General features: G+C 41.6%; 1 protein-coding gene and 1 long non-coding RNA gene across 5 annotated transcripts in view; one reads left to right on the forward strand and one right to left on the reverse strand.

The window, feature by feature from the left end:
- The first annotated feature begins 1011 nt into the window (after positions 1-1011).
- Positions 1012-6545, forward strand: LOC142071792 (uncharacterized). The gene is made up of 3 exons (XR_012667985.1): positions 1012-1075; positions 1304-1452; positions 6268-6545. It is a non-coding gene; the product is annotated as an uncharacterized LOC142071792 (long non-coding RNA).
- Positions 6546-11857: 5312 nt separating this feature from the next.
- Positions 11858-27626, reverse strand: part of KRCC1 (lysine rich coiled-coil 1) — a 50292-nt gene continuing 34523 nt past the window's right edge. Inside the window, exons 5-10 of one of the 4 annotated variants that reach the window (XR_007356542.2) lie at positions 26843-27121; positions 25578-25677; positions 23512-24457; positions 18618-18816; positions 17585-17684; positions 11858-16147 (exon numbers count right to left, since the gene is read on the reverse strand). Coding sequence is in view for 1 of the 4 variants with exons in the window: in XM_048849207.2 (XP_048705164.2) it covers positions 23653-24457; positions 25578-25677; positions 26843-27121 (1184 nt within the window). In the remaining 3 variants the exon portion in view is untranslated. Of the gene's footprint in view, positions 16148-17579; positions 17685-18617; positions 18817-23122; positions 24458-25577; positions 25678-26842; positions 27122-27626 lie in introns of those variants that run through there. The other 3 variants (XR_007356540.2, XR_007356541.2, XM_048849207.2) reach the window with 3 other exon arrangements.

Raw genomic sequence — 27626 nt, forward strand, 5'->3', positions numbered from 1 at the left:
ATGTGTAATGACAGAGATGCTGGTGCTCAAGCCATTAGGTGCCAGGGCTCAAGCAATTTTTTTACTTTCATAACTGACACAGCAAGCCCAGCGAGGCTGGGGCTATGAACTGCCCAGCCTAGAGGTGCAGGGGCTCAGTGATGGCAAGTCCTGGCACAAATTAAGCTCTGCTTCAAATAACATATTACCATTACAGGATTGACCCCGGGATGAATTTATCAAGAGATATTTGTAACAATATCTAATACAATTGCACATCTGAGATTTTATTTAAAGAGGGGCGTGACATTACGTGGGATATCGCAGCAGCAGCAAAGACACCAATTTTTGACTCTCCTACCACACTGTGAAATCGAGAGCGTTTCCACTGTCATCAGTGCAGTGACATGATTGTAAACCTGCTGTAAGTGAGAGAGTGTCTCTTTTCCCTTTCCAAGTGATACACTGGGGACGATTTATTACTTAACCTCTATCACACATGGCACTTTAAACATACCTAAGACAAGATCCCTTGTCCAAGGACTTTATGCTTTAATTCAGATAAGAAAATATGATATATAAGATAATTCATGCCCTAATTGGCAAGGGGAAAGCTGTGGCAGTAAGATCCGCATGGAAAGGTTATATAAAAGTAGTTTTAAAACCTAGCAATCAAACATTCTTGGTGCTTACCAAGTGGATTGCTCTTCCAGGCAAACAAGGTCTACAGCTGGGAGTTGGAGTAGCAGGTGAAAGGAGAATTTAGAGTTAGGATGAAGGAAGGGAAGGAAATAGGTGGGTAGGGAGAGGCACGATAGGGAAGGCTAGTGCACTGGACTGGGACTTACGGGAGCTGGGTTCTAGTCCCTGATCTGCTGTTGGATGACCTTGGGTAAGTTGCTTTCCCCATCTGTAAAAGGGGGTTATGCGATCTACTGATGAGAAGAGGTAGATATGATCGTTGATGTGAAATTGTGCACAATTGACCTTGAATTTGATGTAGTAAGATTATTACATATTATTTGTATTACAGTAGTGCCTGGAAGCCCCAACCAAGATCTGGGCCCCATTGTGCTAGGCACCATACAAACATATGGTAAGTGATGGGTTCTGCCCCAAAGAGCTTACAGTCTACAGCCAGCCAAAGAGAGTGTGTGGGGAAGGAATGTGATCTCCATTTTACAGATGGAGAACTGAGGCCCAGAGAGACCAAGTGACTCGCCCAGAGTCACACAGCAAGTCTGTGATAGTGGGACTGACTGACCCCAAATCTCTTGGGACCCCAGTTCAGTGCATTGTCACAAGAGAATTTTCTTCTTGGTAGGAGACAGGATTCAAGTGAGAAGATGCAAAGTCCAGCGATTTAGAGGATGAAGGAAGAAGAGGATGATCTTAACAGTGGTTTTATAGAGAAGAAATACAAGAAAGCCAGAGACGGAGAGGTTGCCATACTTAAAGCAAAAGATGACTAAGGTACGTATATAATAGGGAAGTAGAGGAAAGGATGGAGTCTAATGATATTATGGAGGAAAAAGCCCCAGAACTAAGTGACAGCCTGGATTTCGGGGGTTAGGGGAGAAGGACATGACATGAGATCTGAAACTGCATGCACTGTCTCATGACTGCCATTTGCAATATCCATTTTTCATTCAACCAGTGACATGACTCTCAGGGCCTGCGATGAACAGAGAGGTACAAAGAACACATGGCTATTGAAGGAAATGGTTTCTTTAGCGACAATAACCCTGTCAGCTCTCTCAGAACTTCCTGTCATGCTCTTGCAGCTTCGCCCCCGCCCCCTGAGCAGTTCAGTCAGGGTGGCTACAAGAATCTGAGACTAAATATCTGCCGGCAACGTTTTGCTTTTGGTGGCATGGCAAATGGAACCCATACAAGAGGTAAAGGCTGCAGTGCTTGTGAACAGCTACAGCTAGCTGAGGGAATTTTGGCCCACCCGTTTCCATTGTATCTGAACACCTCAAAACCTCACCACAGCCCGGAAAGGGAGGGACGTGCTATATTTACACATGCAGTTGCCATGTCAGCGTGGGCACCTCCAAGAACTCAGGGCAGACCTGTGGTCAGCCTCACTTATGGAAATGAGCTCTTTAGTACTGAAATGAGCCAGGTGAGGAAGCCCAAGGTCTCTTCTTCCCCACCATCGACTGTTGGGGAGATTTGTAATCCTGAAGCCCTTTTTCCCCTCCAAGTGTCCTTGTGATCAGTTCACCAAGGTGGTTTGGAAACTAAACTTAGTTCAGGCTAGTTGCATTAGCAAATTGCAGACATGGTATTAAAAGGCAAGAACACAATCTAGTTATTGGCCTAGAAGCAGGAATCATTGGGTGAAATTCTCTCATCTGTGTTATGCAGGAGATCAGGTTAGATCATTCTTGTCCCTTCTGGCCCTAAAATGAATGAATTTCAATGAAGTGAAAGCCTTTTCTATGCAAATCACAGAATAATGTCACGGGGGCTTATGCAACTGTTGCAACAATGAAGGGACTTAGATACACCTAAGCCATGGTACAATAAAAGGGAAGAGTGAGTTAAATCTCTTAAACAAAGAAGGTTTCAGCGTAACAGCCGTGTTAGTCTGTATTCACAAAAAGAAAAGGAGTACTTGTGGCACCTTAGAGACTAACCAATTTATTTGAGCATGAGCTTTCGTGAGCTACAGCTCACTTCATTGGATGCCACCAATGGGATTGAGCCCATGTGTTACGGTGAAATTTGTTTTCCTTTCTCCTGCTTGTGTGAGATCTTCAATCTCCTGTAGCTTTTCCTTTTCTTTTAAACAAAGAAGACATTCTGAATTAATTCTCCTACAAACTGAACTGAGGTATGTCCGCTGGGATATCCATGTAAAAGCAGCAGTGAAAGGGTTAAGCTCCCCCCCACCCCCACAATTTTTTCAGATAGGCCATATTTGAATGCAGGAAGGTGTTACTATTATTTATTGTTAGTGTTGCAGTAACCCCTAGAGGCCCCTACTCCAATCAGGAGCCCTTAGTGCCAGCAGAATCCTTGCCTCAAAGAGCTGGCTCTTCTCCCCCTCATACAGAATAGCTTAGCTACAGGGTTTGGTTTGGTTTGGTTTGGTTTTGGTGCAAGCTACAGGCTTGTTTAGCCTAACAAAATGAAGGCTGAGGGGGAAGACATCAGTGGGATTAAACACCACGGAGGGAGAGGAGTTATTTAAGTTAAGGGCCAATGTTGGCACAAGAACAAATGGGTATAAACTGGCCATCATTAAATTTAGGCTTGAAATTAGATGAAGATTTCTAACCATCAAAGGACTGATGTTCTGGAACAGGGAAGTAGTGGGGGCAAAAAACCTGATTTATGAGCTTGATAAGTTTATGGAGGGGATGTTATAATGATGTTGCCTACAATGGCACATGACCCATCCACATCTGCTATTAGCAAATAGCTCCATGGCCAGAGATGAGACCCTAGAGGGGGAGGGCTTGGAGTTAGTACAGTGAATGGTTTGCCAGGTGTCTGGCTGGCAGGTCTTGCCCACATGCTCAGGGTCTAACTGATCACCATGACTGGGGTTGGGAAGGAATTTTTTTCCAGGTCAGATTGGCAGAGACCCCTAAGGGTTTTTTCACCTTCTTCTGCAGTGTGCAGCATGGGTCACTTGCTGGATTGAACTAGAGTCCATGGTGGATTCTCTGTAACTTGAAGTCTATAAATAAAGAGCTGAGGACTTCAATAATTCAGCCAGAGGTTATGGTCTTATTATGAGAGTGGCTGGCCCGAATATGCAGCAGATCAGACTAGATGATCATGATGGTCCCTTCTGGCCTTTATGGGTATGTCTACACTACAATTAGACTCCTGTGGTTGGCCTGGGTCAGCAGACTTGGGCTTATCGGGCTGTTTAATTGTGGTATAGACGTTTGGGCTCTGCTCTGGGGCCCTTCCCCCGTCTGTGGAGTCCCAGGGCTTAGGCTCCAGGTCTAGCCCAAACGTCTACATTGCAGTTAAACAGCCCCTTAGCCTGAGCCCCAGGAGACCACGTCAGCTGACTTGGACCAGCCCCTGTTTTTTAATTGCAGTGTAGACATGCCCGAAGTCTATGAGTCTATGAGAGTGGGCTAACGCCATTAAGGCTTCTTGCTCTGGCATTGTCTCTTAACGATCCTTAACTATATGCTGTTGGGTGCTCTTCCCTTAGGATAAATAGACCCCCTTTGGGTGAAATATCATTTCATTATATGGTACAAACACACCACACTAGTGACAGACCCAGATACAATATTAATAATTATTAAAGAGCAACCCCACGGTATCCCAAATGCCAGGTGACCTCCGTGACCATTCAACATTCAAAGAACATTCAAAGAAAAGAACCAATGAGATTGGAAGTTATTTATAGACTGCTTCAGCAAATCCTTAGGAGTCATGAACACATTCACAACCATCAGGATTAGTTCAACATAATTCTTTAACCAAAAATGAAGCTACATTTTAATGAACATTACCTGAAAGAAACCGATCAGCCCGCAGTCTAAGTAGCTGATCCCTTTCATTAGATTATTTATAACTAAAAATAATTTATAAGTAGAGGTAGCTGAACACTGGAATTTCCATAATTTCCGTTCTGATATTTTGACATTTGGTTTTGTCCCAAATTGCCTGAAACAGACACGTGACTCCCATGATGCACACTGTCAGTTCAACCAGTGGAGATACTAAAGTGCGTTATGGGAGATGTAGTCAAGCCAGGCAGCCCAGCCCATTGAGAACAATAGGGGCACAAGACATCCAAATTACAACTCACATGGGGCATTACAACAGCTCAAGCAAATGTCAAACTGAACTGGAAAACAATATTTCTATTTGATTTAACAAACTAAAATGTTTCAATTTTTCCAAAGGAACAATAAAAAATAATCGTTTTACAGAAACTGCATTGTCTGTTGAAAAATATTTCAGTGGAAAATTCCTCTGTTTAAAAGCTTCACATTTTACTTTTAAAGTGAAGTATTGCCATAAAAGGTAGTGTCTAAAACTTTAGGGTTTTTTATCAAAGAGGACAGGAATCAAAAATTTGTTGGCTGCTATTTTAATATGACATATATTTATGAATGACATTTGTGATTCTTTTTTACAGGGGGAAAAAAAGCAAATAACTTTTTCTTTTATGCTGCTCTGAGCTGAAATGTGGTTTTAGAGACAAATTTTTGTTTTTGTTTATGCAGGTGCAGTTTTGTACTGAAAATTTAGGTCATTGTACATGAAGGACTTACACAGCTAAGTAATGCTAAATTTCAGGCAAAGATAATCGTAGGTCAAAACTGCACCCTAAAAGATGCAGGCTAGCATCAGAAAATCTGGTATGTGTCAAAGATATGTAACAAGTCAAAAATTGACAAGCATCACAAGTGAAAATGATGTGAAATTTACTGAGATCTACTAGAAAACTGGCAAGCAGATTTCTTTACCAATAGGATCAAACATGTGAGATACACACTGGGGATTTACACAATAGCACTTCAGAGTCTCAGTGTTTATTACAGGTGACAGGTGCAAGGACTGCAGAGATAGAAAGCTGCATGATGAAATCCGGTGCACTGCCTGTGACCTTAGTTTGAAGAACAGCTGTTAAAATGAGTATGCTTAAAAATGATAATGCAACTAGTGTTATTTAGGGTGCAATTGATACTTGCAGGGGGAAAGCAATTACCATTTTAAAATTACTTTAGAGAGAGAGAGAAAAAATATCCTAGCAAGGACAGATGTGGCTTTCAGAAGAGTCAGTGTCATCCAATTGCATTTTTGCAAAGCATTCAGCAAGACTGAAAATTCTCCATTTTATTCCACAGAGTAGATCTCAGAGCTGGTGTTCTGGGTCTGACTACTTGCACAGGACTCCCAGGGGTTGACATGTTATGTAGTAGGTGGAACTTTGAGGAGCTCTATGATGCGAGAGAGCGGAACAGTGGAATTGAGATCTGCCATGTGGATCAAAGATAAGGGTTTTAAAATTGTTTTCCACCTTCTGTTTTAAAGTAACTTGGCTATTTTGGGCACAAATTTCAATTGGTACTTTGAGGCACCTTATTAATTAGGGACTCCTATACATCTAAGCCTACACTGCTCCCAGCCCCATTAAAATTAAATTTACCATAAATAAAACCCCATAAATATAACAAAAGTTGTTTGTGTGACCCTCTATCCCAGAGCATTAGCTTCCCATGTGGCTGCATTCGCTCTGCCTTACTTCTTGTTTTTCTAATCTTATCACCTCCACCTGCTGTTCTTGTTTCAACTTAGGCCCTGATCCAGACATTGACTCTGTGGTCCAAATCCTCACCTGGTACAAATCGGCATATTTCCACCAACTTTAGCAGAGCTACGTCAGTTCACCCAGCTGAGACTATGTTAGTCCCCTACATCCGGTCAAAGCCCCAATGACTTCTGTGCATGTGGGTACCGGGGTCTGTCCGCACAGCCAGCTGCACGACCGGGGCCTTAGAGCGTCAACTCCGCAGGCAGGGAATCAGTCTGTATTTGTGCTGCCATGCACATCTAGAGCAGTATCTGAGTAGTAAATAAAGCATAATGATGATGCTGGTTACTCCTGGGAAAGTACCTGCAATTCATGCGCTGCTTTATGGACCTTGCGGAGAAAAAGAGGTCCCTGCTCTAAATACGTTACTCATCTGGGTAGGAGACAGTGATGGCATCATCCTAGAAAATTCCAAGTGGATCAATCTCTGGCAAGGTGCGTAAAGTCGTTTGCTTGCATATTCACTTTATATCCATCACTGGTACCATCACGAGCCATCACTGTTGCCACCAACGCACAGGATACCAGAATGACTCTTTTGCAAGGTTTCATTGGTCATTTTCACCTTGGTGACAAAGAAACTCTTGGGCATTTGAGCTACACGGATGGACAGCTGACCAGATTGTTGCTGGGGGTTGGCTTTGGTATAAACACCCTCACCGCAACTGAACCGGACAGCTCCAGAAGACAGGGGGATGGAATGCACAGGAATAATGAACCGTAGTGACTGAAAAGCAAGGGTTCGCCCCTACCAGGCTTGCTCCATTTTAAAATTTATTTTTCTTCAAATGATCTCAAATAACTTGTTTTACTAACATGCGTCTAGGAAGTACAAATAAAGTGCAACCTTTACAGGATGTACACAAGCAGAAGGCTTTAAAAAATGGAAATCTTTAATATAGTGTTTTTAGTAAATACATTACTCTTTAAGGAGCAGAAATATGACACTTCATGAGAAGTAATAATTAAGGCAATAAAAATTACACATAAAATTAACCAAGGAAATAATAATAAAAAATTGCATAGTATCTATAGAAAATAAAATGCACAGGGAAAAAAAGGCCTAATTGATGGGTTTTTAAATGTAATTTGAAGTAGATTGATTTATAGTTCACTTGAGAAAATAATAAAACAAACTGAACGGTGCTGAAACCTGTTGCATAAATATAATTACAAACTTTTTACTCTATGAATATTTATCCCTTTATGCAGTGCATTTACATCTTTAAACTAAGCCTCAGAACATCCTATTATTCCCATTTTACAGATGGGCAGCCTCAAGCTCTTGCAGGTAGTCAGTGACAAAGTTATGCTTGTATTAGGCTAAGCAGAGACAGAGGAAGGCGATCTCGAGTTCCTAAATCCCAAGGTTTGGATCACACTTACAGTATCAGTATAATTTCCTGGTGTAGCTAAACCTATTGAAACTAACTAGCAGATAGCATACAATGAAAGCACCGCTCTGCAACTGCAAATGGCTGCTGCCATCTATAGGTCAAAACCAGTAGTGCACATAGATTTGGAAATCCCATAGAAGCAATAAGAAAAGGAGTACTTGTGGCACCTTAGAGACTAACCAATTTATTTGAGCATAAGCTTTCGTGAGCTACAGCTCATTTCATTGGATGCATACCGTGGAAACTGCAGCAGACTTTATATACATACAGAGATCATAAAACAATACCTCCTCCCACCCCGCTGTCCTGCTGGTAATAGCTTATCTAAAGTGATCATCAAGTTGGGCCATTTCCAGCACAAATCCAGGTTTTCTCACCCTCCACCCCCCCACACACAAACTCACTCTCCTGCTGGTAATAGCCCATCCAAAGTGACAACTCTCTACACAATGTGCATGATAATCAAGGTGGGCCATTTCCTGCACAAATCCAGGTTCTCTCACCCCCTCACCCCCCTCCAAAAAACACACATACAAACTCACTATCCTGCTGGTAATAGCTCATCCAAAGTAACCACTCTCCCTACAGTGTGATTATCATGCACATTGTAGGGAGAGTGGTCACTTTGGATGAGCTATTACCAGCAGGATAGTGAGTTTGTGTGTGGGGGGGTGGAGGGTGAGAAAACCTGGATTTGTGCTGGAAATGGCCCAACTTGATGATCACTTTAGATAAGCTATTACCAGCAGGACAGCGGGGTGGGAGGAGGTATTGTTTTATGATCTCTGTATGTATATAAAGTCTGCTGCAGTTTCCACGGTATGCATCCAATGAAGTGAGCTGTAGCTCACGAAAGCTCATGCTCAAATAAATTGGTTAGTCTCTAAGGTGCCACAAGTACTCCTTTTCTTTTTGTGAATACAGACTAACACGGCTGTTACTCTGAAACCTGTCATCATAGAAGCAATGAGGCTATATCATACGTAGTAAGGGACTGTATGCAGTTTACTAGCTTGTATTTTAAGTGAATTTAGTGCTGGCAAAAGGTGGAAGGCTAACAGCTCTGGAGGTTGGAATCCTCTATTGATCTGGAAAGCAGGCAGTGGAAGTATAAGCTTTCCTCATATTGTTTCACTCCAGCTTCAAACCTGACCTAGAGGGACTATTTGTAGGGATGAGAGGATAATTCAATTCCTCTGACACACACATTCCTTGCTCTTTTTGCTAAGGTAGCCAAACAAGACTGCCAGTTGTTGGGGTTTGTGATGTGAACATCTGCCCACTAGGAACTGGAGTGAGCCCGTCAACCCATTTTCTTTAGGCCCCTGAAGACCCAACAGATGGCAAAAACTTTCTGTGACCACTGACCAGGCCAGACCAGACAAGTCAGCAGGCTGCATGTAAGAGGCCCCATTACCAAAACCCTAAGCAGTCTGCAATGCACCAGTTCCCCTCCCCATTTAACCATGTAAAATACCCACAGAAAATACTCAGGGTAGTTAAGCAGTTAGGTCCAACCGGCCAAGTTTAGTTCCCTTTGGCACTAATATTCATAGCCCAGCAGTATGCATTGTTCTAGTTCTGGCCACAGTTACTAAAAACTACAGTAGGTGGAAAAGAATTGAAGAAATTAGTTTAGAAACAAAGTTCTGTATTAACCCTTTGAATTCTAAAGGTCTTGTCTACACTGGGAAATCCAGGAAAATTAATCCAAATTAACTAAAGGAGTGAATTTGAAGTGGATTATTTAACCTGCACTAAATCTCTGTGAGGATGCTGTTATTCACAATTAAAGAGGACATAATTCAGTTTAGTATAATTCACTTTGGAAGTTAATTAAGATAAACCAAACTAAGGCCATTTTAATTCTGAATGAGGATGTTCACACCAAGATTTAATGTGGTTTCACTAATCCGCTTCAAATTCACACCTTTAGTTAATTCAGATTAACTTTCTGGATGCATGTAGACAAGTCCTCTAACTGTAGCTTGCATTCAGGAGTTAAGCTGCTTCAGTGAAGAGCCATTGGTTTGAATGGGGCAGAATAATGTATGAATAGGCTTCCATGGCACCTCTTTGGAGAGGGACCATGTGCCGTGTTCCTATAGCCTGCTGAATGAATTAAATAGCCAGGGACAGAAAACTTATTTTTTAATGGTTACAAAATCAGTAATTTTGCTTAGGGAGCCTATGCTATATAAAGTGTACCTGCGTAAATCAGACTTAATAGGAGCTTAATGCACAGCCCATGCGGAGAAGAGATCCTAGTTTGGCTAGTTACAACAGCATTCAGCTATTCACTTATATAGTTAGTGTAGAAGACCTTATCACCATAAAAAGAGACAAAAAGACCTCTACTACTTAGCAGTTTATTGGCTGTTCCTGCATATTCTTCATACAGCTGGATGGGACCTGTGAGGTATCTTCTGTGTTCTGCTACCTCCTAGATCACCAGAAGCCTGATACTAACATACTGTTCTAAGCTTCATGGAAATGACTCCTTGCCAATGTTCGGGTGAGCAACTAGCAGCTATATTGAATAGATCTAGCTTTGCTTCCCCTTCTCTCCCTGCTCCCAAGGGATTCCTAAAGACCCACTTGTTCTATGAGGCACTCAGGCTATAGAAGCCCTTCTGCACTCAGAGAGTTGCATATTGCTCTGTATCACGCCCGCTTATGGGGCCAGACTATACGCTATAAGGGGTAGGGCCTCTTCTTTATCCAGCACATTCACACTTGGTCTAATGCCAGGCATCATTAATAGCACTGTATAAATAATTAATGGTATTTGGCACTGGATAACTCTTAAAGGGTATGAAAACCTAGGCCGGCTTCTTAATGGGGAGATCTCCACTTCGGATATTCAAGTCCAGGTCCTAGAGTATCTAAGGGCCCTGAATTATTGATGAACATCATCACCACAAATGATAAATACCACAGGTGTTTGCCAGTGTATGAATGTGTGACAGAGCACTCATCTCATGAGCACCTCCTGTCAGCTGGGTGTGGTGCTGCGATCTTCTTTTTCTCCTGGCACCACCTATAGACTGCCGACCTGACTCGGCGGGTCTTCAGTGGCTCAGCCCTCCGTCCAAGTCACACACAGACAGTAGACATGAATGAACCCCTTCTGGGGGTACTCAAGTTCAAAACAAAACACAAAGACCTTCCAATTCCCTGGCTCAAACTGGACTCAGCCCCTCCTGCCTGAAGGTGCCTTCTCTCTTCAGCCCCTCTTGGGCTCCTTTAAATCTAGCCCCTTTTCTTGGGTTTTTAGTAAAGAGTCTTGTCACCTCTTTGGGATTTAGGGCATCTCCTCACTGGCCAGGTCGGAGCAGACCCTGGCCCACTCCACTACTTGTAAACCTTGTAAACAGCAGCCCTGGACTACTTCCCTTAATATTTGTTGCTGCATTCCCAGGGCTGCTTCCCTCTTGGTCATAGAATATCAGGGTTGGAAGGGACCTCAGGCCATCTAGTCCAAGCCCCTGCTCAAAGCAGGACCAGTCCCCAACTAAATCATCCCAGCCAGGGCTTTGTCAAGCCTGACCTTAAAAACTTCAAAGGAAGGAGATTCTACCACCTCCCTAGGTAACGCATTCCAGTGCTTCACCACCCTCCTAGTGAAAAAGTTTTTCCTAATATCCAACCTAAACCTCCACCACTGCAACTTGAGACCATTACTCCTCGTTCTGTCATCTGTTACCACTGAGTATAGTCTAGATCCATCCTCTTTGGAACCCCCTTTCAGGGGTCCCATCACCTTCACCCATTACCTTAGGGTTACAGTCCTTGGGTTCTCGCTTTCTGTTCCGTTTGAGCAGAGTCTCTCCCAAGCTTCCACGCCTGGAGAGTTTCTCTGTCCTATCCCTGCTTGAGCATGGTTTCGCCCAGTATTCCTTGCCAGGAGAGTTTCAGTCTTCCAGCCCTACATCACCCTTCTGGTTCCAGCCAGGAACAGACCTGCTCAGATCCTGTAGCTCCTTTTATCTGAGTCTGTTATGCTCTGATTGGCTGCTTCCTTGCAGCCTTTCTAGGCGGTGCTGGAGGACCCACCTTTATTGCTCCTCTCCTGGGGCAGGGTATGGTAGGACCTGGTACACCCCTTCACAGAATGCAACATGGACTTGTATACCAATTTCAGGAACAGTAAAACAGTCACTTAGCACCCAAACAGTCCAAAGAAAATAAAATGTTTATTTGTAGATTAAAAACATCTATAAATATAATCATAACATTTATTAAAGTTTATGAAATCTGATTTAATTTAATAAACAAGGCAAAAATCAATCATATTGAAAACCACAGCATTGCAATTATTGTTTAAAAACAGGAATAAAAACTTTACTGAACCCAGGAAAATCCACTGGAGAACAAGTTCTCATTTACAATGGTGGTCTAGCCAAGGAAAAAAGGGTGCCCAATCCTGCAAACACTTCTGCACACAACTAAATTTTCTCAAGTGTTTGAAAGACTGGGCCCAATTAACTCATTGTTAATTAAGAGACAGAGACTCAAAGGAGATACAATCATAAGAACATAAGCCATACTGGGTCAGAGCAATGGTCCATCTACCCCAGTATCCTGTCTTCTGACAGTGACCAGTGCCAGGTGCTTCAGAGGGAATGAACAGAACAGGGCAATTTAATCGAGTGATCCATCCCCTGTCCACCAGCCCCAGCTTCTGGCAGTCGGAGGTTTAGGGATAGCCAGAGCATTGGGTTGCATTCCTGACCATCTTGGCTAATAGCGATTGATGGACCTATCCTCCAGGAACTTATCTAATTCTTTTCTGCATCCAGTTATACTTTTGGCCTTCACAACATCCCCTGGCAACGAGTTCCACAGGTTGACTGCATTGTGTGAAGAAATACTTCCTTATGTTTGTTTTAAACCTGGTGCCTATTAATTTCAATGGGTGACCTCTGGTTCTTTTGTTATGTGAAGGGGTAGATAACACTTCCCCATTCACTTTCTCCACACCAGGCATGATTTAATAGACCTCCTTCATATCCCACCCCTTGGTCATCTCTTTTCTAAGATCAACGGTGCCAGTATTTTTAATCTCTCCTCATAGGGAAGCTGTTCCATACCCTTACTCATTTTTGTTGCCCTTCTCTGTACCTTTGCCAAGTCTAATATATCTTTTTTGAGATGGGGTGACCAGAACTGCACGCAGTACTAAAGATTTGAGTCTACTATGTATTTATATGGTGGCATTATGATATTTTCTGTCTGATTACCTATCCCTTTCCTAATGGTTCCTAATATTCTGTTAGTTTTTTTGATGGCTGCTGCACACTGAGCAGATGTTTTCAGAGAATTATCCATGACATCGCCAAGATCTTTCTTGAGTGGTAACAGCTAATTTAGAATCTATCATTTTGTATGTATAATTGGGATTGATTTTTACAGTGTGCATTACATTATAATAAAAATATTCAGGATACCAGACAAATGTTTCTAAGCAACTTTTTAACACTTTAATGTACAATGAATGTTAGTAGTTATATTTGGCTCTTATACAGCACTTGTCATCTGTAGATCTCAAAAGTGCATTCGAAAGGCAGGTACGTATCCATATCTCAGTTTTACAGATTGGAAAAATTCAAGGGGACAGAAATGACCAGTTATGATCATCTAGTCTGACCGCCCGCATAACAGGCCAGCGAACTCACCCAGTAGTTTGTGCATCAAGCCCATAGCATGTCTGAGCTATAGCATACCTTTTCGAAAGAAAACCAGGCTTGATTTAAAGACTTCAAGTCATGGAGGATCCATCACACCTCTAAATAAGTTGTTCCAATAGTGACCTACTCTCACTCTTAAAAAACTGCGTCTTATTTTTAGTCTAAATTTGTCTACTTCAGCTTCCAACTACTAGATCTTGTCATGCCACCTTCTGCTAGATTAAAGAGGTGTTTACAGTCACAAATCTCTTCCCCACATATGTACTTGTACACCATGATCAAGTCACTTAACTAGAGCTGACTGGAACATTTTGGACTAAATGAAATTTAAATGACATTTTGAGAGATTCATTCTTTCTTTCTATCTATCTCCTATCTATCTTTCTATCTATCTATCGCACCTCTATAGCCCGGTGGTGAGGTCACTGGGATGTAGGAGGTCCGGGTTCAAGTCTCTTCCCTGCCTGACTCAGAGAGATCTGGGATGAAAATCTCTTCTGTCAATCAGAGCAGAGACTTGAATGGTAGTCTCCCTCATCCCAGGTCCTCCCCACCACGCTATAGAATGTGTCACACACCTTCTAGGATCAAAAAGCTCAGGGTTTTAATTGAAAATGGACATTTGGACACAATTCTGTTTTCACGAAATCATTCCGAAAAGTTTTGGTTTTGTTCTAATGGGGAACAAAGATAAATTCTAAATGCTTAAAAGTTGCCACAAAATGCAATTATCACCCTCCAGCCATCTCTAGTCTTAACCTCCACTAGGATAAACTAACCTGGGTCAAGGTCCGTCAGCAGGTGAGTAACAGAAACACTACCACCACTGATTTTAAACAAGTAATTTCAATGAATTTTCTACATCGTTGAAGATAATTTTTAGTATCAAGAAAACATTTGAATAGGGGATTCTTTTGCTGATGTGGTTGCTTGGTTTCTTCTCTGCCATCACTTTGAGCTCAGCCTTCCAGTTCACCTTGAAACCTTTAGACTGATTTCACTTCCTGTTTGAATTTCTCATCCTCAAACTTCAAGGCTTTGCAAGAGCTCTCACATTTTTCATCCTCTCTAGATCCTTAGGCTCTTCTCTTTCCTTTCTCCTCATGGATCCTTTTATCTACTTCTCCCATTCTTAACTTTATGCCTTTTTTTAAACAGGCCCCTATGCCTGAACCAGCCTTCTGCATCCCACATGCCAAAACAACTTAATCTCCTCCTTCAAATCTTCCACTGCCCAAAAGTCATTGCTTTGGTGAGGACCTTCCTATGCTTCCACCCCCACAAGGACAAGGTCTCTTTGCCTTTCTAGGCCTGAACTGCCCAGCATTTTATATTTGTCTGGGTTAGATTATAACTTGAGCCAGGAACCTTTTGTCCTTACACATTTTGTAAAGCAGTGCACATTTAAGGCATTCTATAAAATAAATAATCATGATGATAAAAGCTTCTGCCTAAAAGTTGCTGCAGTTCCACCTTTTGTCCACCGGAGGGCGATGTGGCACAAGAACAGCAGCAGCTCCCAGCCAGATAGGGAAGAGAAAGAGCCTGCCTTCTTCGCAGCGCCTGTCAAGCCATATCAAGATACATGGGGTATGGGGAGACAGACAGCGTCCAGTGCTGCGGAGCGTCAGACAGGGGCTCATAAGGTTAGTGGGGGAGGACAGACTGGGGCAGGGGCTGAATGGGAGTGGAGGCACAGGGCCACAGGGGGGAGAGAGGTGCAAGGCCACATGGTGATGGGGGAGGGGCTGCTGAGCTACATAGGGACAGGGGGTGGCTGAGTGGGGACACAGACACATGGGGACAGGGGAGGGAGTACAGGGACACAGGGACAGGGGAGTGGCCAGGTGGGGGCACAGAGACACGTGGGGTTGAGGTACAGAGCCACAAAGGAATGGGGGAGGGGTGCAGGGCCACATGGGGATGGAGGAGTGGGCATCTGAGTGGGGGTGGAGGGACACACATGGACAGGGGGGAGAGGTGCAAGGACACTTTGGGGTGCAGGAACACATGGGGACGGGGCAGAAGTGCTTGACTGAATGGCAGAGGCGAGGGGTCAGCCAGGGTCTGCAGGGGGGAAGCTCCCTAAAAATCCCTTCATGCGCCACCAAAAAAATGGTTCCATATGTTTCCCACCCATATCCAACCATACCCTCCACGTTCACACCCAGGCTCCTTCCCAGCAATTTACTTCACTCTCCCTCAGCTCCGCTGTTACCCCTGACTCCCCAAAGCCTTTGCACTGCTTCTGGGAGGTACGGGAAATACAGTTCTGTATTGTAGTTTAAATGAATTATTACTCAGAATTCTGTATTAATATGCCTAGTTAGGAATCAATTTGTCAAAAAACATTTCCTGAATCTTTTTTGTTGTCTGTATTGTTACAGACATACTTGCTGACTGGTATTTTGAAATAAATGACCAAAAATAATTGAAACTGGTGTGATTATATTGTGCTAGTTTGACAAATAAAATATGCAGAATTTTGAAGAATTTTAAAATATTGTGCACAGAATTTTTAATTTTTTGTTGCAGAATTTTTGGTTTTTTGGCACAGAATTCCCCCAGGAGTAGTGTAGGTATAATTGTTTGCTCATTTCTTGAGGGCACAACTGAAGAAGTGAGTCTCAGCTAGGGGCTGCAAAAAGGGTTGTTGCTTGGTGGACCAAAGAGATCATCTGGATTAATGTTCTCAGAAGAATTAGGCAGAAAGTTGGGCAACTCATCTGGGATGCTGAGATAGCCTCTCGCCTGTGTTGTTTCTCTGCTCTGTATACCTGTAAAACACAAGAGAGGCTTTTGAAATCCATCGAAGTGTCTGAAATCTTTTTGAATCAACATGAAGGTTGACATATGAGCTACTCCACAGGGCAGAATGAGGAAGGGTAGATGGGTTCAGGGTCGATACTGAGAAAACGAGAACCCTTCCCTCTGTAAAGTATTGAAACACATTGCATTTGTTTTTACTGGGGAGCTGAATGACTGGAATTATATTTTAAGATGGGGACCCAGTGACCTCTTATGGGTTCATATATTTCCTATTCTAAACCCTGAAAAAATAAAAATTAGAACCACCTTAAAATGTGTTTAAAGGGACACTGCCAAGTTGTTTAGACGCATAGTCAAGGGTCTTGCAGAGCCTAACATGAACAAAATTATTTTCAGTTAAAAAACTGAATAAAAATATTAGGTATTCCCCCTACAGTGATGGGCACTCAACTCCAACAGGAACTTACTGGTGCACAAAAGCCACAATGAACTAGAAGCAGAAAGTGAAATCAACAAAGCCACTCTTCCTGTCCAAGCTGAATGAAGCATAAAGAGAGTACAATTGGTAGCAAGGTAATTAGATTTCAATATGAAAACTGAGTTTACCAGGCTGGTAATACAGAGATTTTAAAATATTTTTTTAAATTACCTTATATTTGCAGCATTCCTTGCAATAATGACAGGATTAAACATAAATCAACAGGGCTGGGGGGAGGTAAGTGATGTTTGCACCTTACTCTCTTGAGTCCAGCCTACACAGAGATTTGAGATCAGGCACTAATCTTACATAGAGTGGCCCTGATCCGCCAATCTGATCCATGCTGGCAGATCTCACACTTGTGCAGTATCCTATGGACATCAGTCCATGTGAATCAGACTGCAGGATCGGGGCCAATCTGTGGTCACCAATATTCACAGGAGTGTGAATCGAGGATGGAGTCATCTGTCTACTGTAAATATACCAGGCATTCTAAGATTAAAGCATGGATGAAGGCCTCTCCAGCACTGCTTCTGCAACCACGATGAAGGTTGTGGCTGATATCAGCAGGATGTGGAGAGATAGGGAGGAAGCCTTCATTCTGAATATCCTTGACTTTGGCTATATTCACTCAGAACTGTAATGTTAATTTAACAGGTTTCTTTTGCGTTTATTTTTTAAATGCTCGTGCAGAGCATTAGCCCCTTGTAAATGCATTCAAAGGACACACATACAGATTAGAATGGTAATAGAATCAGTCTGATTATATATGACTGTATGAGCCATCATTTGTACTGTGTATCAGAACAACAGGAAGAGTTATGTACTTTATACAGCTAGTCACCAAAACCTAATACAAATACACTTCTCTGTGTGTATCAGATTAAAACAAACATTATCAGAGACCTGCAACCACCACACAATATGGGGTGGGAGGAGAGGGGGAAAATCAACAGACTTACCTTACCTCTGTAGGCAGGCACCAGCATTATTCAATGGTGAATGTGACAAGACAAGCCAGCTAGCATAGCACAGCAAGTGGTGGGAAGCTCATTTTCGTGGGCCCACTAGACAAATAAACACGCATAGGAAAGAATGAGTGAGTTTAAGAAGTCATGTTTGCAGCATTTCACAACTATCCTTGGTTTTATTAAGATCAGAATGTTCAAATTTTTTCAAATTCATTTTTAGGCACCTAAATAGGTGGCCTTTGATTTTCAGAAGTGCTGAGCATCCACAATTTCCAGTGAAGTCAACTGGAGCTGCACATGATCAGCACTTCTGAAAACCAAGACACTGATTTAGGCGCTTAAATTTTTACTTATTATTATTATTTAAACACAAGGGTTAGAACATTTGGGGCTCAGGTTATATTTCTCCTGTGATCCATCAAATGTAACACAGGCACATTCTGGATCATACTTGAGATGCATACATCTTGCTGTTGTGATCACATTGAACTACCCTAGCTCTGCACTTGTGGGAACTGCGATAACACCAGAGCCCCCACAATGTGAGCAAAGACATGTAAGTCATTTACCTGTGTAACAGTTACTCTTTGTATGCAACAGGGTTACTGTATACAGCTTTATAAAAAGATGTTTGTTACAGTTATGCTACCACTGGTAGAACATATTATATTGTTAAATATATATGCCTCCATCCTGCCATCTTTTGTGCCCTTCCAGAAAACAGAACTAGTGGTTTCAATCCAGTTGCCAGTGGGATACGGGCAAGGCTAGAAGCAGTCCCTGCTACTAAATCATCACAGATATTAGAGTACAATAATAGCTTAGGATAAAAGCTACAGCAGACCAAACAGTCATCATAAAGAAGATAGAGACTGGACATCAGCACAAAAGTATATCTGGATTTCTTATTCCCCACTGACATTAGCTTTCCTGTTTTGTCACATATGAAGAGAAGCAGGACAATGTGAAAGGGAAGAGCAGGAGGGGTTATGGCATCGTGACTACTTCTGCACCCAATACTGTACGTACCTGATGCTGTGCCAGCACCCACTGCTTACAGCCAAGCTGCACACTGTGTGCATGGCTTTGCACGTGTTAGCCTACATAACACTTTCGCCACATGAACGGCTGAGACAGCAGAGAGAGAGGAGTGTGGTTGATGTGTGTGGTCTGCCCAGAGCTCTCCTCTTTCCTTAGGATGAGAGATTGTTTTCTTTCATCTGCTAATCTAAAAAAGAGAGAGGCAGAGACAAAAAACATAGAGCAGCCAGTTAAAGATCTAGGGTGACATTCTCCCTCAGATTTGAGAGCCTGAATCTCATTTACAATAGAGCACTTTTACATCACTCTGGGAGTCAAAGCACCTTAAAATGATATACATGTAAACTATGCCCGCTTTAAGGCATATTACCTACATACCATGCCAGAGTGCATAAAGGGGCCTTAGCGTAAATGAGAATCATGCCCAAGAGTTTTCATCTAATAATTCAGAACTGTACTGAATGCTCTAGTTCATAAAACTGCATGACAGTGAATAATGGATATGGATTTCACAGACTAATGCATGGATCTTTATTCCTGATTTGGCCTTGTATGGCATATTACACCAAGAGAGAGACATGCAAAGATTATGCATCCCTATCCCTTAAATATTTAGGGCCTGATCCTAATCCAGGTGAACTCAGCAAAACTTCTATTGACTTCAAAGGGAGCAGGGTTGGGTATAAGGGCCTAATCTTTCAAGGTGCTGAGCAACCTTACCTCTCGTTGGAATAGTCCTGTACTCGGGTGAAGACTTCAGGCAGAATTGTAGTCACTCAGCACCTTGTGGGAGTGGGGCCTTAATGAGATAATGTGAATGAAGCCACAACCAGTTTGGCCGTATGTGGAGGGGATCGTGTATCAGGTGACTTGTTAAGCATAATGGTTAAAAATAGTGTTGAAGTTGAAAGCGGGCTAAGCAAGCACAGGAAAGCACTATGCATTCGCAGAAAGGCATGGTACAAGTTTCACGTCATGGGTCTGGCAATTACTTCAGTCCGGACACGCAATACTCCCTCTTTTCCCTCTTTAGAGAAGGCGGCCTGTTTGTGCAGCAGAGAATTTCACATTCTAAGATCAGATCAGCAAGTTCACTTTGACTTGGGACACAAGTAGGGGAGCCCACATCTCCAGAGGTGAAAGAGTTGGCGCACGAAGCCCTACGTTTTCCAAAAGCGAGTAGTGATTCTGGGTGGCCAACTTGAGACACCTTAACAGAGCTTAATTTTGAGAGAGCAAGTCCTCAGCATTTTCTGAAAATCAGGGGGCCCTTTAGGAGATCTCTAAGTTTGACACCCCAAAATCACAAGTCGAGAATTTAGGCCTAAATTGCTGCTCCAATTTCTCACATGCAGCTCATCATGCATGAAACAGCAGCCTTATGTGCTTTTCCTGTAGCCTTCTGAAATTAAGACACTCTGCATTTATTGAAAATATATCATATGGTGTTTAGGCCCAACTTTTGATCTGACAAGAGTGATTGCTAAAATGAGTTCATTTTTCTTTTGAAGGTTGAACCCTCTTTAGAAGGAATAGTTCTGTTTGTTTTTAAGACTTTCTGTAGAAAGTGAAAAAATTGTGGCATTTATGCTCATTTTTGGTCATCACTGTACATTTATATCTTTATTTATAGGCATTTTTATAAGCCTAACACTATAGTATCTGCACGCCTCACAAAAATTAATGGATTAATCCTCACAACACCATGAAACTATTATCAGCCCATTTTTACAAATGGGGAAACTAAGGCACAGAGAAATTAAGAGAGTTGCCCAAGGTCATACAGGAAGTCTGTGGAACAGCTGGGAAGATAACAGATCTCTTGAATCACAGCCGGATGCTTTCACCTCAGTATCTGATGGATAAACACATTTTTTAAACCAACAGTCACTAACTTTTAGAGGGATCCGAATACAGATGGTGGGCTCCATTTCATGACTCAGAGGTTCAGGACATTTAGAATGATACGCTCCCCATTCTAAAGAGGTATTATAAAAAGCAACAGGGCATAAAATAAATGAGATATAGAGAAAACCCTAAACTAATTGACAACGATCATTTAGCTACTTCACTGCAATTTGGTCCCATTTTTAAAAATACTGCTAAGCATTTTACCACAGTAACATGAGTAATAGCACAAATGCTACTTACAAGAATTTTAGGAATGCTTAATTATCAAATTAATGTCTTATTCCAATATTTAAAACACTCTGAACATTTGTTCACCTGATATATTTTTATATCTATGGTAATATCCCTATGCAATTACACTAACCCAGAAATAAAAATAATATATTGTACTTTTATAATAAATTTGAACTACAGTTACAGGAGCTAGTTGAAGGGCATTGTATTCAGACCATATACTACATTTAAAATAGAATACCTCTTAATCTTCACTTTACAGAGATGCTGCTAGGAGAGATTTTAAAGGCCTAAATCCAGACTCAGCAAGGTAGGTTAAGTGCATGACTACGTTTAAGATGTGAATAGTCACAATGTACCTTGCTGAGCTGGGGGCATATAGGGTATATTCAGAAGTTCACATTTATCTTTAAAAACTGTACCCTGTACAGCTTTCAGATGACATCATTCGGCTACATATTCTATTTCACAGTCAACCAGACTTTTCTCCTGCTTTTGAAAGTGCAGGAGAAAGGTCCTATTTAGTCATAACTTTTTTCAAACATATCTGTAATGGATATCACAACGGATATTTTAATATACCACATACCAGGGAGAAAAAGACAGGTGGGCACAGGAAATTCTAAAATCCTCCCTTCAGATACACACTCGTTGCACTCACACAGCACATTTTAGCTGAAGATCACCACACTCTTTACAAACAGTATAGCTTACAATCCCTCTCTTAGATTATTATTATACCTAATTTACGGATGGAGAAACTGAAGCACAAGGTGAAGTGACTTCGGCAAGGTCATGTGGCAAGCCAGTGGAAGAACTGGGAATGGAGTCCAGGAGTCCTGATTCCCAGTCCCTCATTCTAACCGTTAGATTATCCTGTCTCACATTGAGACTACATTCAAGCAGTCTTAATGCAACAATGAAGTTCACAGTTAAGACTGAAAATCTGCCCATAGCTCATTCTTATTGTGCTGATATACAGCAGTTGTCTGTTTAAAGACCCTCACAATATACAAATTTAGAAAAGAACGTGTTACAGATTAAGTCCCCGATTCTGCAATCGCATCTTGCAGATAGAGCCTTGAGCCTGCATGGAGCACCACAGACTTGAATAGGTCTCCATGCAGATGTCATTGTCCATCCATGCAGATCTGATTGTAGAATCGGGGCCTTCATCTGTGCCTCAACTCAAAATTCCCATGCTTCTGTGGTTTCAATTAGATTAATAACCTAAAATTGGCACACTTTCCTTTAGTTATCAACAGTATCTAGATGCTTTTGCAACTAGGGAGGAAAAAAGTGTATGATAGTTGACAGTTAAAAACAGTATATATAGTAAACATGTACTCGCAATACATGGTAAGTATTTTTTTTAAATGGGCTTGGTAAGTGTTTTAAAAATGGACTGTCGTATAAATACCTATTGACACAAATTTGCAAATACAGGCAAATAAATATTTGGAAAAAAATATGAACCACATTATTTATATAATATGAATGGCTAGAAAATTATAACCTCTCAATATAAAATAGAGGTCCATATCACATATGCTGGATGAGAACGTTTGATAAATAGCATGTGCAGCATTTACATGACAGACCAATCACTCTTTTGGTGAGTAGAACAGCATTTTAGAGTCAATTTAACACTCCTAAGGTGAAAGAATGACAGCAAGGGAAACTCCTATCCTCCTTTAGCCAAAGACCTTAGACATCTGACCTTAGGCCAGTGGTTTTCAACCTTTCTTTGTTGTTGTATGGATCCCTAAAAATGTCAATTGAAGGTGCGGACCCCTTTGGAAATCTTAGACATAGCCTGCAGACCCCCAGGGGTCCGTGGACCACAGATTGAAAACCACTGCCATATGCAGGCACTGTGCATTATTCCCCCAACTCCTTTGCTAATGTGACTCAACCCTGCCATAGAAGGACCATCTGTAAGGGTGCAAAGGTAGTTCCAGTCTCAATGGCCCATTAAGCCCAGGACCTGAGAGTAGCACAAAGGCAGCCTGAGAACACCAACTCATTTCATGTACTATAGGACACCAAATATTACATTAGTTCTCTATCAAAAGGATCTAGTTTCATATTGTGAATGAAGAGCTAGTAAAATTTTATTTCTAACCCTCCCCCCAACAAAGTTGTTCTTTTATTTTTCAAGCATTGTTTGTTTGTTTTTCAAATCAAGCTCTATTCCACCACTGATAGTTGCAGATTTTAAGTAAATTATCTTGAATCAGAGTGGCAATTACCAACTGAAATTGATTTTGCATATGGTACTTTATCAGTATTTTCTAAACTAAAAATTTGGATCACAGCTATGAGAAAAATATACTGGACAACATATGTCTGACAATCAGTTACATGTTTAATAGACTCTCTTTTCACTCAGAACTGAGGGAAAAATAACAGTTGTAAATAATTGGAACCAAAAAACCTAAATATTTTTCACATTCCCCTTAAAAGCCTTTAGTGAAACTGGAACAGGGAGGGTTGGGAATACTGTGTACTTATTTATTTTACAAGATTCTGTATACTAATGGAAGAATAATCAAATTCTCCACATTAATGCCAGTAATATGATTTGGAAGAGACAATTCATTGTGATAAAACTCCAAAAGGAATGGTATAGCTACTGACCCATATTTGAAGTACATTCCAGAACAGATTATAGGCTTTCAATTCATGTTGTTGTAGGACTGTTGTGTGTATGAGATTATTAAAAGCTGATTCATACCTACTACCCAATACTTTCAGAAGTCAGGCTTTTTCTTGCTTCCACAGAGTGGGACAAAAATTATTGAGTCATAACATAGTACACCATGGTTAAGAGAGACTACAAAAAATACCGACTTCATAAAGTTAATCAAAACCTCTATTAGAATCCCAGGATAGATTCATCCCAAAGTATCTCTTCTTCTGTTTTGCCATCAGGCTGTAGTTTCCTTTTATCCTTTTTGTGCTTTCTACTCTCTTTCTCAGTGGGTATTTCTTTAATTCTTTTGTCTTTACTGTGCTTTGATTTTTTCTCATGAGTTGAATCTAGATCAATCTTTCTTCGCTTTTGCATTTCTCTGTCCTTTCCAGAATCTGTGTCTTCACTGTTTTCCTTTCTCTTCTGCTTTGTGGCTTCTTTGTTGTGTTTCTCTTCTCCTTCCCCAGTGTGTCTTTCCCCCTCTTCATGCTTCCTTCGAAGCTTTCGGCCTTTCCTATAGGAGCGGGTGCTATTATCAGAAGAGATGTGTTTGTAGCAGTCACTGGATTCTGCAGATGATACGCCATAGCTGTCATCTTTGAAAGAGGTCACCTGAGATGTTTGCATTTCTGAATAATATTCCTTGCTGTCATGACATTTAGCCATGTTTTCTAGTCTTAGCCTATTCTCATGAGCTGGTGACCAGCACAGAGATCTGTTTTCAACAGCATGTGATGACATGTATGTTTCTGAGAAGAGGATGGAATGCTGTCCTTGTTCAAATGTAACATTGGCAGATACAATATTATCAGAATCATTTACAGCTTCTAACTCATAGTTTACAAACTCTTCCTCCTCTGCTTTTCTGAAATATGTTTTTGGTTCCAGTCCTCTAGCTTTTTGCACTTTAATGTAATCTTCTAATTCATCTTGAAAGGAGTCATATGTTTTCTTTGAATTCTTTATGAGGTTGACAACCATGGTTTCTCTGCAAGAATCAGATATAAAATCTTAGTTACTAAAACGAATCTACTTTTTGGGCTGTTTCCTTTTTGAACTATGGTAGAATGTCAGGTAAAGACTTTTATGTCTTCCTGGTTTAGATGTGGCATGTTACATAGTACATTTACACCTAAGCGGAGAAGATGCCTTGAAAAGCACACATAAGTGCTAAGTATTATTATGACCAGCAGTTTTGTCTTGTTTTTTAAAAAGATGCGACTAGGGGAAAGGAAAGGAAAAAAAGGTGTGTGGGGGGGAAGGCGGGAGAGAAGGGGGAAAAAAAACATCCTGTCTTCCCAGCTTTCTGTGGTACAGAATCCAGATAGTAAAGTATTATACCATTTGTGAATGTAGAGAGAGATTAAAGCCACAAACTGTTAAACTAGCTGGACACAGAGATTTAAAGACTTTCCTCTATCTAGATTGTAAATAAACTAGTTTACTATATTATTTATATAGGTTGTTTAATATTAACAGGGTCTGTTTCCAACAGGTGTTGGGTGTGCAGCAACTTTCATGGAGGCCAATGAGAGTTGCAGGCTCTCCACACTGTTTGGGATCAGGTCCTAAATCGCCACGGCAATGGTAACCTACAGGCCATTCCCTCCAACGGTGATTGAGCACAGAAGGCTCCATACTGAAGTATGTGGTGCTGCCTCCATCTGGCAAAATTAGTAAGGAAAAAAACTGTGCAGGCCTTTTCCGCAGGCAAGGAACATCCAGAATTGAGTGTGTGTGTGAGAGAGAAAGCTCCGTGAGCTGATCTGGGGAGTGGGGAAGGGAGGGAGATGATGTTATCATCCAGTGGTAGACACATTTTTGATCTGAGTGTGATTTTTAAATTGTTGGTGTCTATTTAAGTCAGCAGAATAAACGTGCAACGTCAAAGCCAATTAACAGAGCAGCCACCAGAGGCTGCGGCACAAGATGGGCACCCCCTCCAATCCTTCTACTCTTTAACAGAAACTTGAACCAGCAGTGCAGCCAGAGATGTACAGTAAAAACATAAAAACGGCCATACTGGGTCAGACCAAAGGTCCAGCTAGCCCAGTCTCCTGTCTTCTGACAGTGGCCAATGCAAGTTGCCCCAGTGACAAAAGACTTACTTAATCTGATGTTTATTTCCTTGCATATGGGACTGGTACATTTCTATAGACGTAAGAGTGATGTTACATATAGGACATATGTAGTTACCAACTCCAACTGCTGAAAGAACAGAGAGTTGCAGGTTAAAGAGATTGCAAACAAACAGCAAAACACAAAGCACATTTTGTCTACTCCCTTAAGCAACTGCCATTTTATAGAGACAGCGTCCTCCTAAAATCTTCTACAGACAGATGCAAAGTTTCTGCAGTAAACAGATTTTGTTTTGTTCTAGTCACATGAGAATTTGGGTCTGTGATAGTAAACCTTAAAGCATATAGTATATTATGGGCATGATCTAAATAATGAGATTATTATTTATGGACATTGATAATGAGCTCTCCGTCTATGATATTTCTAGAGGGTCTATTACCTTGGTACCCAAGTGCTGACAAGAAGGATAACTGTGCTGGAAATTGAAGTATTACTGTAAATACACAGTGTGGATAAAGTATAAAGCATTCACAATATAAACCGGACCATCCAGTCTAAATACAGTAGTATTAGCTTAGACAAGGGCATCTCCTGAGTAGAGAATGCTGGATGATGCCTAGAGAAATTTCAACATGGTACATAATGGATGTAACACATGTAGCCTCAAGTGAATTCATGGTAAGGTCTGAGAAGGAAAGGCTTGTGCTTTACTAAGTCACGTCATTCCCTCCCCGCACCGCCCTTTAGAAGCTGAAGCATCAATATTTCCAAACATAGCAAAATCAGTAAATAAATGCCCCACCTCAAAAGCGAACAACCTTATCTATCAGACAAATTCAGCAAATACACCCAATCCCAACAGGCTATTGTTTGGCATCAAAGTGTATTCCTCGAGTTTATTTATGATCAACAGCCTGATTCGTCTAATGAGATCTGAAATATATAAACAGCAACATTTGAATACGGAGTCAGATCCAGATCTTGAGTTCTAGTATAGGAAGGGTTGGCAGTTCACTGAGGGCCAGATCCGGTTCCCATTAAAGTCAATGAGAGTTTTGCTGCCAAAGTTCAATGAGAACTGGATTTGGATCTCAGGGCCATCTGGAAATATTTTCCAAAGCAAAGGTGTTCAGAGACCATAAAATCTAACAGTGACAGTGCAAAGGGAAAGGTGAAAACAAACTGAGTCCAAAACAGAAGAATGAGCCCTCACTTCCTTGCACAAATCAGGCACCATCCAACACCCAGCTATAATCAGTGAAGACCCTGGAATAATTCCCCATAGCTCACTTACCATTTGCACTGGATTCCGCAGGAACAGCTTCCTCTCCCATCTCCGCCATCATCTTCTTCCGTGCTTCGTTCCTTTTGTGCTTCTTGCCCACATAATGTTGATGGGCCATCAGTGGATTATTGAAGGGCGCTGAGCAGAGCTTGCAGTACTTGTCTGGATCATTTAAATCCAAAGCAACGCTAGAGGATGACGTGGACTCTTCAACATTCAGCTCCTGGGGGAGCTTCTCAGCTGAGGGCTGCTGGAGTGCCAGAGATGTAGAAGGCCCAGCGGGGGAACCTGTTAACAGCACAACAAAGCAAAGTCTGGAACAGTTCTTTAGAACCAAGTATTGAACTACTGGAGTTGAAAAGGGAGAGCAGCAGAATGGCAACCCTGGGGCCTCCAGACAACACTGTTCAAGAGACAAAATAATCCTCAGTCTCTCTCATCTCACAGAGGAGAATGGGCTCACCAGGCACGTGAGCTTCTGTCACCACCAAGTCACCTTCTTCCAGCTCCTGCAGGTATACTGAGTGCGTGGCACGAGAACACGAAAGATACTTTAGGTTTCAACCCTAGGACTTGTACAAGATGCTAGTCTCAGTTGTGTGATTTTCTTAATAATTAGTAATACTAATTTAGCAATTAGTATCATGCCTGCTAAGGGCTGCAATCAACCCTCACAATACCCCAAGAGTAGAAGTGGTGTTAGTTGCATTTCAGATGGAAAAATGGAGACATTTGCTTACAGCCACAGTCAGTGGTAGAGGAGGGATTATAACGCAAGGGTCCCTGACTCCCA

This window comes from Caretta caretta, chromosome 4 (genome assembly GCF_965140235.1).
Source record: "Caretta caretta isolate rCarCar2 chromosome 4, rCarCar1.hap1, whole genome shotgun sequence".
NCBI lineage: Eukaryota > Metazoa > Chordata > Testudines > Cheloniidae > Caretta > Caretta caretta.